The sequence below is a fragment of the Phyllobates terribilis genome, unplaced genomic scaffold (assembly GCF_046119375.1).
Source record: "Phyllobates terribilis strain yellow unplaced genomic scaffold, ASM4611937v1 Scaffold_5__5_contigs__length_657084704, whole genome shotgun sequence".
NCBI classification, from domain to species: domain Eukaryota; kingdom Metazoa; phylum Chordata; class Amphibia; order Anura; family Dendrobatidae; genus Phyllobates; species Phyllobates terribilis.
Window position 1 is genome coordinate 291178866 of NW_027362765.1, and position 14929 is coordinate 291193794.

The following is a 14929-nucleotide window of genomic DNA, read 5'->3' on the forward strand; positions in this document are numbered from 1 at the left end:
TGAAATGTATTTTCCACTAGGAATTAGACTTTTAGACATTTGGAGATTACAATGAAATGCTTATTATGCCTATGTATTTTTCTATAGTTCTCTATTGAGTCACTCTGCCTATGACATTTTTTTTAAAATGTGTAATATGTAAATTAAATAAATAATATTTAACAGTGAGACATTTGTTGCACCTTCATTGTGTTTGGGATAAAATTGCACCAAATGTGTCAAAATTTGGCTCAGGGCATCAAAAATGTAAATTTCTTATCCCACCTCATTGATTTCATTTTTTTTTTTTTTTTTGACACTTTAAAACTAATATAGGTATAAGAAGTAAAATACTTGAAAACACATATTATTTTATGCAGGTCAATTACTTCCAGTTTGTTTCTCTAGACATACTTTTAAAAGAGGAAAAGAGGATTTTTCTCATAACTTATTTCTTAATTGATCCTTTAATACATCGTTAACCTCGTCCTAACTAACTATCCTCTTCTCAAGCGCTATTGTCTGTTCTCCATAGATTGCTTAAAGGGGTTGTCTACTACTTGGACAACACCTTTTAATACACTGTATTCCCTCCTTAGAAAATAGCAGCCATAGGTGCAGGCGCCGTTCCAGAGGTGTTGGCACTGGCTCTCCCGGGTTTCTCGTGACGTTATGTATGTCACGTAAGCCTTTCAGCCAATCAAGGACCACTTCACTCTCCCCTGCATCCGGACTTAACTGATACCTGGAGGAAGTTATAGCTGCCGGTGCTGTCTCCCTTCCTCTGAATGTGCGATTTGTCCAGATAAAGGGAGTGTGAAGCGACCGCTGATTGGCTGCAGGGCTCGTGTGACATACATACATACATACATACATACATACATACATACATACATACATACATACGTGTGTCAAGCCAGTACCGGAAGTGTAAGTGCCGACACCAGCGGTGAGTATAGCTGTTATTATTTTATTAAGGGAGAACATGGTGATTAAGAAAGGTTTGTTCGGGTAGTGGACAACCCCTTTAAACCCATGATGAATAGCTGATTTTGCCAGATAAAGCAAAAATGAGAAATTAAGATAGAATAAATAAAGTGTCAGTAATTTTTTTTTTATTAAAAATAAAAAATGACAACATCGCTTTTCTTCTCAGCAGATGGCTATAAGAAGGAACCAGAGGGACGTGTCTTGTTATCCTCAACATTTGGAGGAAAAGAGAACAATATCACTAAAGATACTTTTAATGGAAATCTCATTACCTCAAGTATCTGTTCACAACGTCACGATGGACCAATACATTCTGATCCCTCCAATGAAAAACATTCGTTTTCTGAGCAGTCACAAATTATAACACAAAGTACAAGTTATAGAGAGGGTCAAATATATCCATCTCCTGAAAGTGACTGTGGTAACTTCAGCCAGTCTTCATACATGGGAGAATGGCCTCTTAAGTATTCAGAAAACGGAGAATGTTTTAAACAACACACCAGCGTAAATTTGTTTTTGTGCACAGAATGCGGGAAATGTTTCAACCAAAACTCTGTTCAAGAAATCAACTTGGAGGAGAAACCATATTCATGTTCAGAATGTGGAAAACGGTTCACCCAGAAAACAGGTCTTGTTGAACATCAGAGAAGTCACACAGGAGAAAGGCCGTTTCCATGTTTAGAATGTGGGAAAAGTTTTTCCCGGAAGTCGCTTCTTATTCGGCATCGTAAAAGTCACACAGGAGAGAAAATGTTTCAATGTTCAGAATGCGGCAAATGTTTTGTCTACAAATCAGATCTTTTTAAACATCAGAAACGTCATACAGGGGACAAACCGTTTTCATGTCCTGAATGTGGAAAATGTTTTTTCCTGAAATCAGATCTTGTTAGACATCAGAAAGTCCATACAGAGGAGAAGCTGTTTTCATATAACAGGATAGTTTTAACTAAGGAACCAAATCTCTTTGAACCTCAGACAAGTGACACAGTAGACAATCTGTTTTCATGTCCACAATGCGGAAAATACTTTAGCAAAAAATCAGATCTTAACAAACACTGGAAAATTCACATAGGGGCAAAGACCTTTCCATGTTCAGAATGTGGGAAATATTTTTTTCATAAATCAGAGCTTTTGCGACATCAGAAAAGTCATACAGGAGAGAGACTGTTTTCATGTCAAGAATGTGGCAAAGGTTATATCCATAAAACCGGTCTTGTGGAACATCTGAGAACTCACACAGGGGAGAATCTGTTTCCTTGTTCCGAATGTCGGAAATGCTTTACCAACAAATCAGCTCTTGCTCGTCATTTAAAGGTTCACACAGGGGAGAAGCCTTTTGCATGTTGTGAATGTGGGAAATGTTTTGCACATAAATCCGGACTCATTGACCATCAGAGAATTCACACTGGAGAGAAGCCGTTTCTCTGTACAGAATGTGGGAAATGCTTTAGCACCAGATCAGATCTTACTAGGCATCAAAAAATTCACACACGGGAGAAACTGCTCACATGACCTAGGTCTTATAAAGGGAATCACACAGTGATAGAACAGTGTTTGATCCAAGTGTTATCTACTGAAATTCAGTCTGTGGATCCAACCCAACATGACGCACAAACATTACATAATTTTCCTGGAGATTAAGGCTGTCTTCACATGATGTGTTCCTGAAGTATTTTTTCTGCCGCAATTTTTCAAAAATGCAGTAAAATTGCTGCATTTTTACAATGTTTTAGAAAAATTGCGGAAAAAACACCTTGTGATTGCATCATATGTACACGGCCTAATGGTAAGGTCACACAGTGCAGTATTGCAGAAACAAGCATGTTTTTTGATGGTTTTAGGTACATTTTCTGTTGCATGTTTAGTAGTAAAAAAAAACATCAAAACCATGCTTACCTTAAAGGTTGTCCCGTCCAAATCGATAAGTCTGCAGTCACTCTGTGTGACTGCCGACTTATTAATTCCCCCAGCACACGCAGTGTGCGCTGCAGGGATTGCAGGTTCCTGAGCCGGGACCGAAGGGTAACACATCATTTGGAAGTGTCCTACTCTGGAAAAGATGCGGATGGGGCGGCCGTTAAACTAACGTGCCCCACGGTTAAGGAGCACACTGTGAGGCTCCGCACCCCTAGGGGATGAAGACTCTGAAGATCTAGTTTCTGAAAGACCTACTATGGGCTGAGTTTAATTGGCAATGAATTCGCTGTTTGATGGGCCCCGTTTGAGGTCCAAATGTCGGGACCGGATGGTATGTACATAATCCTGGCCAGGGCCCGTCCAGTGGGCGCAGCCTCACTCCATACGCTTGTATGGAGCTAGGCCATGACTTCAATTGGCCAAGCCCACTGGATGACCGCATCACCAGTCGGGCGCGACCTCGCTCCCTACAAGAATATATGGAGCAAGGCTGCGCCCACTGGACAGACTCTGGCTGGGAGTATGTATAACTCATATGTACTCTCCGTTCCCGGCTCAGAAACCGGAGAATCCTCGCAGCACACAGTGCGTGAGCTGGGGGAATTCATAAGTCTGCAGTCACACAGAGTGACTGCAAACCTATCGATTTGGACCGGACAACCCCTTTAGTGTCTCATTTAGATGTCTGTTTTTCACGTATTTGTGCTATCTGTTTTTTTTCACAGATAGAACATGCACCCATTGTAACCAATTGAGCTGTTCACATGTCTGTTTTGTTGCAGAAGTGTGTTCACAAAAAAAAAAATCACGGAGACATGTCCAAGTCTATGTACCATGAAAAATCATGCCATCTGTGTGCTGTAAATTTTTAACACTGAAATGGGTAGGAGATGCATGCCATTTTTCATTTATTTTTACCAGTATGAGAAAATCATAGAAAAAACAGTCAAAAGACAATTAAAGGAAAGGCGCAGTTCTGGCAGTATGTAATAGAGGGTGCACGCCTCTGTGGACTTTATCCAGCAGTCACCCACAATTAATCAATATGTTGAGTGAGGCAGCACATCCAGAGAAATGAGGATTTTTATTAACCCTTGCGATGTTTTAGCTCCAGTGAGCTTTGCTCAAGCATAAGGGCTCATTCACAAGTTTGTTTTTCATGTGTCAGTGCTATCTGTTTTTTCACTGGTAGCAGTCGTCCCTATGACACTGTATGGGGCTGTTCACATGTCAGATTTTTACCTCATTCTGAGTGGCCCATACAAAGTCACGGAGATATGTCTGATGTTGGATCAAAATCAACAATGCAAGTCTGTTGGTCAGTGACCAAGTCTATGACTGATAAGAGAAGGTGGAGAGACTTTTTTTCTCATCAGTGAATAGAACCAAATACATTTTTACCAAAACCTGATGAAAATTGCTGATGAAACTCGGTCCGTTTTTCTTGTACATAAAAAAAAACAGATGTGTTAATGTGGCCTTAGGGCTCATGCAGACATTCGTGCAAAATTGGTCGAAGCACGGACTGGCTAAGACTCTCAGCACCTGAGTGTGACAGCCTCATAGAATTATAGGAAGCTGTCACACTCGAGTCAGCAGAGCCGCGGCCAGTCCGTGCATTGCAGTCCCGAGATCAGATTGATTTGTTCGCACATCAGCATGACCCTTACAATAAAGCAGCTGTGATCAGTATTTATACAGGTACTAACAATCAGTAATTATACCATCACTGTGTTATTAAGCAGTAAAAAGTGTCAAACACCGCAATCAATCATTACAGTGGGTACGGAAAGTATTCAGACCCCTTTAAATTTTTCCCTCTTTGTTTCATCGCAGCCATTTGGTAAATTCTAAAAAGTTCATTTTTTTCTCATTAAAGTACACTCCGCACCCCATCTAGACTGAAAAAAACAGAAATGTAGAAATGTTTGCAAATGTATTAAAAAAGAAAAACTGAAATATCACATGGTCATAACTATTCAGACCCTTTGCTCAGTATTGAGTAGAAGCCCCCTTTTGCACTAGTACAGCCATGAGTCTTCTTGGGAATGATGCAACAAGTTTTTCACACCTTTATATGGGGATCCTCTGCCATTCTGCCTTGCAGATCCGCTCCATTTCCGTCAGGTTGGATGGTGAACGTTGGTGGACAACCATTTTCAGGTCTCTCCAGAGATGCTCAATTGGGTTTAGGTCAGGGCTCAGGCTGGGCCAGTTAAGAATGGTCACAGAGTTGTTCTGAAGCCACTCCTTTTTTTATTTTAGCTGTGTGCTTAGGGCCATTGTCTTGTTGGAAGGTGAACCTTCAGCCAAGTCTGAGGTCCAGAGCACTCTGGAAGAGGTTTTTATCCAGGATATCTCTGTACTTGGCCGCATTCATGTTTCCTTCAATTGCAACCAGTCGTCCTGTCTCTGCAGCTGAAAAACACCCCCATAGCATGATGCTGCCACCACCATGTTTCCCTGTTGGGATTGTATTGGGCAGGCGATGAGCAGTGCCTGATTTTCTCCACACTTACCGCTTAGAATTATCACCAAAAAGTTCTATCTTTGTCTCAGCAGACCAGAGATTCTTATTTCTCATAGTCTGGGAGTCCACTGAGGAGAGGCTTCCGTCGGGCCACTCTGCCATAAAGACCCGACTGATGGAGGGCTGCAGTGATAGTTGACTTTGTGGAACTTTCTCCATCGGCCTACTGCATCTCTGGAGCTCAGTCACAGTGATCTTGGGGTTCTTCTTTACCTCTCTCACCAAGGCTCTTCTCCCACGATTGCTCAATTTGGCTGGACGGCCAGGTCTAGGAAGACTTCTGGTGGTCGCAAACTTCTTCCATTTAAGGATTATGGAGGCTACTGTGCTCTTAGGAACCTTGAGTAATGTAGAAATTCTCTTGTAACCTTGGCCAGATCTGTGCCTTGCCACAATTCTGGCTCTGAGATCCTTGGGCAGTTCCTTTGAGCTCATGATTCTCATTTGGTCTGACATGCACTGTGAGCTGTGAGGTCTTATATAGACAGGTGTGTGCCTTTCCAAATCAAGTCCTATCAATTTAATTAAACACAGCTGGACTCCAATGAAGGAGTAGAACCATCTCAAGGAGGATCAAAAGGAAATGGACAGCATGTGACCTTAATATGAGTGTCTGAGCAAAGGGTCTGAATACTTATGACCATGTGATATTTCAGTTACTCTTTTTTAATAAATTTGCAAAAATGTCTACATTTCTGTTTTTTTTTCAGTCAAGATGGGGTGCAGAGTGTACTTTAATGTGAAAAAAATGAACTTTTTAGAATTTACCAAATGGCTGCAATGAAACAAAGAGTGAAAATTTTTAAGGGGTCTGAATACTTTCCGTACCCACTGTATATCTGCATTCTAGGTATCATGTATCCCTTGCACTTCAGTAAATAGATTGCAAAACAATTCATGTGTCATTTTATACAACAATGAGAATCTTATAATCCAACAACGTATAAGTGATTTAAAAGTGTATTTCTACCCACTAGTGGCTCCATTCAAAAGAAAACAAATCACAGGTTCAGTGATGTAATTGTACAAGTATTCATGGTGCTCACAGCATGCTCAGACTGACCCATGTCAATAAAGGTTATCAGTCATATATAGTAAAAAAGGAGGAGGGAGAAAGCCAAGTGTCCACTTACTGGGAAAACTTCCAGTCCAGCACATTACAAGTGTATGCAAATGAGAAACAAATTACTCTTGGAAGCGGGTACAGAACTGGGCTATACCCCCGAATTAATGTCTCTGCCAAAGTATGAGAATATAGGACAAAGGGCTGTCACCCTACATGACAAATGATGCTCGCTGTATGATGTCATTGATAACAATGTAAATGTAAATATTGCGGCTCACATACTCCTTAAAGAGATCCTGTCATGTCGGATACCACTATTTTATGCAGATATAGAGTTAATCTGTAGGTTAATAGCGATATGAAGGTGTCCAGCCATTGTACTGAAAGTGCGGCACCCGGGAGAAAATGAACTTTATTCCTCTTGGGAGCCACCGCCTTTCAGGCATATTGGTGCAGCACTGTGAGCTGATGCACTGCAGATCCGGCTGTCAGTCAGTGCCAGGGTGTGCTTACAACCTCCGATCACTATCTACTGAACGGTGACTGTTGGAACGCCTGCATGACTGAAAGCCGGCGGAAGAATAAAGTTAATTTTCTCTTGGGTGCTGCACTTTCAGTATGGTGGCCTGGCACCTTCCTAACACTAATAACCCAATATCTGCAGCTAGTAGTGGTATCTATAAATTATTTTTATTGAGATTTTACAACATTTTTAATATTAGGAGGGATGCCAGGGAAGAGGGGAGATTAATGGAGGGAGGGGTTGGTGGGGAATAAACCAAACAAATAGTACAAATAAGTCACTAAGAAGTAATACTTGCAAAATGAGAAAGTAAACAATGCTTTCGAGTACTATAATTGTGACATGTATGTTTTTTTTCTATAGAGATACTATAACAATATTCATCATTTAATCTACAGTTGTGCTCAAAAGTTTACATACCCCGGCAGAATTTTTGCTTTCTTGGCCTTGTTTCAGAGAATATGAATGATAACAAAAAAACGTCCCATGCGCAGCTTCCGGGCTGATGAGTGCAAATTTGCCTCCAGTATTTGCTGATAACGTGCTGCATTCATCTTTCCTTCAACTTTTACCAAGTTTCCTGTGCCTTTGTAGATCACACATCCCCAAAACATCAGCGATCCATCTCCATGCTTTACTGTAGGAATGGTGTTCCTTTCATCATTGGCCTTGTTGAGTATTTAATTCCCTTTCCCATTTTTGGGCATAGGGAGGTTTTGAGGAAGAAGAGTCTAGATTTATTATTGAATACATTTCTCTGGTTTTCCATAGGATAACTTCTATTGGGTTTTGGAAGGACCAATGGAAATGTAATGTGTTTCCTCACGTATTTCCTTAATTTGAGAAATCTATAAAATTCTTCTGATAAATTGAAGTTTTATTTTAGCGCTTGGAAATTTATGAAATCTAAAGAACCATAATAACAACTACACAAATCCAGCATAAAACCGATAATGAAATATTAAAATAATCTTTATTGAAAACAAAGTGGACAAGAAACAAATGAAAATCATATACAGCAAAACTGACCAGATAAAATAAATATGATCAAGATCATCCAAACTGACAACATTATAAGTAAGTTAAGTCTATCATGGCCAGAAGCTTTAAGTAAGTGGCCAAAATAAATAGTCCACATGGACACTCCTTACCAATAAATTCCTACAAAAATAACGGAGCCACAGTCCAAAAAGTATGTATAAAAAACTTTTATTGGATATACAAAACAGGCTAACATACATAAACACAAAAGTTAAAAAAGGTCAGCAAGCAAGAACACTGGTTTTTAAGGCTGCAGGCCCACAATCAAATAGCAAGTCATGGTTATAGAGATCTTCACAAAAGTCAAGCAGTATGTATGCTGATATTCCTATCCTCCATTATGATGATCATATGTAATATCTATAGATCAGGAAATACATAAAGTGCGAGTGCATAAGACCATGCCCTGCTATTTGATTGTGGGCCTGCAGCCTTAAACACCTGTGTTCTTGCTTGCTGACCTTTTCTAACTTTTGTGTTTATGTATGTTAGCCTGTTTTGTATATCCAATAAGAAGTTTTTTTGTGTTATACATACGTTTTGTACTTTGCCTCCGTGATTTTTGTAGAAAGATAAAATTAATGAAGGTGAAGGTATACGGTGCAAAAATTGGTATGTAAATATATAGTGAAGAGTGACCCGGACAAAAATAATCAGATAGAAGATCCTATAGACCTTTTTAATTATCAAAAAGTGCTTGGTTCTTGATATATCATCTATAAATATAGTAGTCAAAGAAAGTGCACATTAAAAACATGCAGCACTTAATTCATAAGAATGTAGAGTTCAATTCTTAAGGAATGATGTAATACCAAAAATAAATCACCTAAAAGGTATAAAGCCCCGTCTCAGATAGCGAGATTGCTAGCGAGATCGCTGCTGTGTCACAGTTTTGGTGACGCAACAGCGACCTCACCAGCGATGTCGCTATGAGTGACACTTTGCAGCGATCAGGCCCCTGCTGTGAGGTCGCTGATCGCTGCAGAATGTCCTGGACCTTTTTTTGGTTGTTGCCCTCCCGCTGGTCAGCACACATCGCTGTGTGTGACCAGCGGGAGCAGCGATCAGGCTGGTAACCATGATAAACAGCCGGTTACTAGGGGGCACACGCGCACCTAGTAACCCGCTGTTTATCATGGTTACCACTCTGCTACGGTGAGCGGTAACCTTCCGCTCACCGTAGCAGGCTCGTAACAATGATAAACAGCGGGTTACTAGGTGCGCGTGTGCCCCTAGTAACCCGCTGTTTATCATGGTTACCAGCCTGCTCCTGCTTCAGCAGGCTGGTAACCAGGAGCAGGACATTGTGGAAAGATTCTTTCCAAGATGTCGCTGCTCCCCTGATTGTTGGTGAGCCTGCCTGTTTGACAGCTCACCAGCGACCACATAGCGACGCAGCAACGATCCCTGACAGGTCGTATCGTTGTCAGGATCACTGCAGCGTCGCTAAGTGTGACGGGGCCTTTAGGCCATGTGCCCACTTAGCGTTTTTGCGGCGTTTTTACGCCCGCGAAAATGCTTGTAAAACCATCTGCCATGCAAAGCAATGTGAATTCGGATGTGCTGTGCACATGATGCGCTAATTAGCACGCCGAATTCGCATTGCGTTGCAAAACGCAGCATGACCATTTCTACCGCGATTACGCTGCAAATTCGCGGCCATTGAGGAACATTGAAACGCAGCAAACCCGCAGGTATATGTGGATTTGATGTGTTTCAATTTAATTCAATGGCCGCGAATTTGCAGCGTAATCGCGGTGCGTGTGGTACCCAGGATGAAGAGGAGACTACAACTCCTCTTTATCCCGGCTACCACGCGGTGAAAAATTAAAAAAAACTGTATACTCACCTCTCCGGTCTGCTCCCGGTAGCGTCCTCTCTCCTCAGCGTCCCACGGTGTACTTGCAGTACCTGCGGTGACATCATTTAGTCAGCTGATGGTCACGCGACTGCTGAAATTAGCGGTCAAGTGATGGTCACATGACCATCAGCTGACTAAATGACGTAACCGCAGGTCCTGCAAGTACACCGCGGAACGCTGAGGAGAGAGGATCGCCGCTGGGAGCAGACTGGAGAGGTGAGTATACAGGGTTTTTTTATTTTTCACTCTTTGATTCTTTTTTTTTTTAACTACGGTATAGATGCAGCATTTCAAGCATCTAAGTTGGTCACACAATATAAATCTATGCCAGTTGCATGGATTTATATTGTGTGACCAACTTGTCAAGCACTTTTCCAAGTGATGCTCAAAATCGCTTGGAAAAGTGCTTGAAAAAACGCATGCGAAAACGCATGTAAAAGCGCTGAAAAAACGCTTCTGTCTGGCAGAAAAAACGCATGTAAATCTGCATGCGTTTTTTTCTGCCAGAGAGAGTCAAAAACGCTCTTCATCAAATCTGCTACGTGGGCACATAGCCTAAAAAGTTCATTGATGAGGGGATCACATCAATATAAAAATAATAAAAGGATTAACAAGCCCATAGATTCAAACTGCACTGCTTGTCTTCCTGTACATTGTGACAACGATCAATAGATCTTATGTTTCATGTTTTTATGTTTGGAGGTCAAAGTGATGAGAACAATGTGAAATTTCTTATCTACTGCTTTTATATCCATACTAAACCACTTTGTTATGAACAAAAAGAAACTACATACATGATAACGGAGGACACTGTACGAATAGACGTACCTAGGGGTCCAGTATGGGGAAAAGGGACAAAACAATTCAGGTTTTGAAAAGTCTGGTAACTATTGCTGCCATGTTTTTTTTACTGTGTAAAATTACACCTTCTTGTACATCCTTAACAACGGCAAGGATATGCTGGGAGTTGTTTTTTCACCAACAAGAATGTTCCTATCTATAAACATTTATATCCAGTGACATCTGTTCTGACAAGAGTCGTGCGATTTCTTTTCTGTTCCACCTTTGTCCAGTTATGACAGCTTCTCCTGGTCACGACTTGTCTCTGCAGACTTTGCTGTGTAGATGTCTTTGGTTCCTCACTTTCTCGTTGAGTATTTGGTCAGTGTTTTACATCAGTATGTGTAAGCCGAAACCAGGAGTGGAACAGTCATGCTATAGCAGCGCTTTTGACACTGTATTTTTGCTGTGTCCAATCACGCAGGTAAATTCACATGTGTTTATTGAACACGTGGCATTACCGCATCCTATAAATTCTATTGGGGAAATTTCTGCTGCACCACCGGTGAGTTTACGCGGCGTCAAATAGAAGAACAGTGGGCATGGGATTTCTATAAATCCCATCCACTGTGCTTCTAATGTAGAACGCAGCGTTTTTGGACACCGCGCAGGTGAGCCATCCAAAACGCTGCTATTATGTATCGTGGACACGCAGCCTCAGAGGAAAAGTATAATAGAAACAAGTCACCACTTCTACATTTTTCACCCACTCCTGGTTTTGGTTTACAAATACTGATGTAAAATACTGACCAAATACTCAACGTGTGCACATGGCCCCCGCAAAACCACATACCACACCCTGAAAATAACAAAATCACATATAGGTCACACCAAATTAGAAAGCCACATGCTGTGCTTCTTAAAAGAGATAGGCCCTAACCTGAGTCTCTGAATACAAATACGCCCCTAAAATAAAAAAATCCCCTCACTGTACCACCAGAACACAAATATATCCTATTTGTCCCTAATAGAAACTATCCTAAATTGTCCCGCTGAATAAAACTGAATTGCACGGTTATCCTGTATACAAAATGAAGCTACTAAATACAACATGAACCACTGTGCTCCCTGAATATAAAATGAAGCTACTGCACCGCTTCTGAATATAAAAAGGAAGCCATTGTGACCTCTGAATAAAAACTAAAAGGGAGTCTGTCGGCACAAAATGAATGTCCAAACTAAACATCACTTTCCTCCAAAATCCTCTTCAAAAACTGCTTCAAAAACACTTCCAATTCCTTTCTATGGGTATGTGCACATGATGTCTTTTTCAGATGGGTTGCAGCTGGATCCCGCCGGAAAAAGCGCTGCAAAACCGCTGCTAAAAATGCACAGAAATTTAAAAATGACATTTCTGTGCACATGTTCAGTCTTTCGTTACCTCTTTTAACCACTTCAGGGTTCGGAAAAGTAGTGACATGTTCCATGCGGAAACAGCCTAGCAGTTAGTTTAAATAACAGAAAAGAAGACGTGAACTACGTCTTTTCTCTCCATATAGATAGATCCCTTTTGTGTGCCATACTATTGTATTCAACCTTAGGGCCTTCACTAATATGGAATATGACCTATGATTTCATTTGTATGGCTACATTTTCGAGTATATTACTACCTGGTATGGGAGATGTCACTACTATTCCTCTACCTAGTCCTTTTTCTATAAATACTTACCCATAGCAATTAGAGTCCACTGGGAATTCATTATTGTCCATATGTGCTTGATGATTCTTTTGTTTCATCCTTTTTCCTCTAAAAAAATCTCTTTTAAAATTTGTGATCATCTAATAATGATTTTCTTAATTATTATTTTTCAATAAAGAATGTTATTATATATTTGCAAGTGGTATTTGGAATTATTCCAAATTTAGGTGTAATGATTGGGGACCCACTGCATAGTTTTGCCTATGTTGATTAAATGGGGAGATATGATACATTTATCTCTAGCTAATATGCACTATATATGCTTTTGGAGTAGTGTTTTGTAATGAGGTGCTTAGTGTACCCTTGGTGTGGTTAAGAGCTTCACTGCACCTTCTCACCCAATTATTCTACATGTATCTCTCCCCATCTTCTTAATTGACAATGATGGCTCCTGCAAAGACCACGTGTATAACAAGTTTCATTTGCAGCAATTCCTTACTATATCCTGATCATCAGCATTTTTAAACAGGTTTTTCGATTCCTTAAAATTAGCCCTTTACTGACATATCTCAGAATATTGCGTCCCTTTTCAGTAGTAGGTGTATGGAGCGGGCTAAGGAGCTGAACCAGCAACCATGTGAGCTCATGCTAATCTGTGCTTTTTAACCCATCAAATGCCACTGTTAGTCTCTGACAGTGGCATTTTTACCTTTTCACAACAGGCGCCGTACATGTAAGTCAGAAGCGGCAGTTGACGGCTGCGTGTTACAGCTAAGACCTGCCTCTTGCAATTGCAGGTGGAGCGGAGCTCTGCCCACGATTGTCAAACTGTTCAATGCATCTGACAGTGGCATTTAACGCGTTGGCATGAGGGCATAATTCTAAGCGCCTATTTGCGCGCCTGTGATGTGATTGTGGGTCGCTGATGCGTTGTTATGACAGCCAGTAGTCTGCTGAAGACCACCGTGCCTGTCATTATGGAACTCCTTTGAAATGCTGCCTGTGGCCTGGGCTTCAAAGGAGACCGTGATTTTTGCTATATGCAGCATCGCTGTACATAGCACAGGCAATCAGAGGATCGCAGCTTCAAGTCCCCTAAGGGGACTAACCAGAACAATGAAAAGTAAATAAAAATGTTTGAAAAAAAAAAAGTTCAAATCATCTCCCTTTCCCCCATTAAAAATAAAGATACTAAAAAATACATATGTGTTATTGCTGTGTTCAGAAAAATTCCAATCTATATAAAAATAATTAACCCGATCAGTAAACATTCTAAAGAGAAAAAAAATCAAGAACGTCAAAATTCCATTTTTTGGGGTTGCTGCAATTCTACAAAAAATGCTGTAAAAAGCAATCAAAACATCAAATCTATCCCAAAATTTTATTAATAAAAACTTTGTCTCACTCTGCAAAAATAAGCCATCCCACAGGTCCATTGACCGAAAAATAAAACAGTTACTGTTCTTGGAAAATGGCAACACAAGCCCCCGCTAAATTTCTGATTTTTTTTCACCACTAAAATAATTAAAAAAAACTTGCCATGTGTGGTATCGCCGTAATTGTACTGATGAATATAATCATATTGCAAGGTCATTTTTACCGCAAAATGGACACCGTAAAAAACAATTCCAAAACAACAATGTCAAAATTGCATTTTGTTCAGAATTTCGCCCAACTTGGATTTTTTTTTTCCTATTTTCCAGTACATTATGTGGTAACATGAATGGGGTCATTCAAAAGTACAACACGTCCCGCAAAAAATAAGCCCTCATTTTTATGCCATCATGAAAAATAAAAAAAGTCATAGCTGTGGGAAGAAGGGTGAGAAAAAATGAAAATGCAAAAACGGAAATTGGCTGTGTTGTGAAGGGGTTAAGCACAAAATGCTCCACATTTGTCCAACTGATTCCCCTTCAGCGTTATCAAGGAGTCCGCAAGATTGCCAGCCTGGGGCCTGCTGAATGGCCCTGTTGGTTGCCTCCTTGGGACTCTTGTGAAGCCCTTAGGTTTAATAGGAGACTATGTTTTTTTACTATATACTGTAATACTGTAGTATTGCAGTATATAGAACAGACGTTCACAGGTTCAACTTTTGCTAAGGAGACTAAAAATATATAGTGAAAAGTAAAAAAAAAAAAAAGATTTAACGCCATTAAACAAGAAAAGAAACTGAAATGCTACAATTAATTTTTTGGGGGTCGATGTACCTCCACAAGTAATGCAACAAAAAGCAAACCATTGCATGTACCCCAAAATGGTGCTATAACATATTGACCTAAATAATCATGTTCTCAAGACTCAAAAAACAATTGCTTAATTGAATTTTTTTGTTCACCATATAACTACAGTTTTTCAATCTCCCCCATTTTCCATTCGACTATATGGTCAAATGGATGGTTGGTATTATTCAAAACTGCAAGTTGTCCTGCAATAACCAACATATGACTATGTTGTCGGAAAAATGCAAAAGTTATAACTCTTGGAAGAATGGGAGAAAACAACGAAAAAACAAAAACTAAATATGGCTGCAACGGAAAGCAGCT

The 14929-nt window shown here is 40.3% G+C and overlaps 1 protein-coding gene across 1 annotated transcript in view; it reads left to right on the plus strand.

Moving 5' to 3' along the window:
- The window catches only part of LOC141271544 (uncharacterized), a 64733-nt gene that overhangs the window by 13557 nt on the left and 36247 nt on the right, over nucleotides 1–14929 (plus strand). Inside the window, exon 5 of the mRNA XM_073681598.1 lies at nucleotides 1136–2478. Within this exon, the coding sequence (XP_073537699.1) occupies nucleotides 1136–2478 (1343 nt within the window). The remainder of the gene's footprint in view (nucleotides 1–1135; nucleotides 2479–14929) is intronic.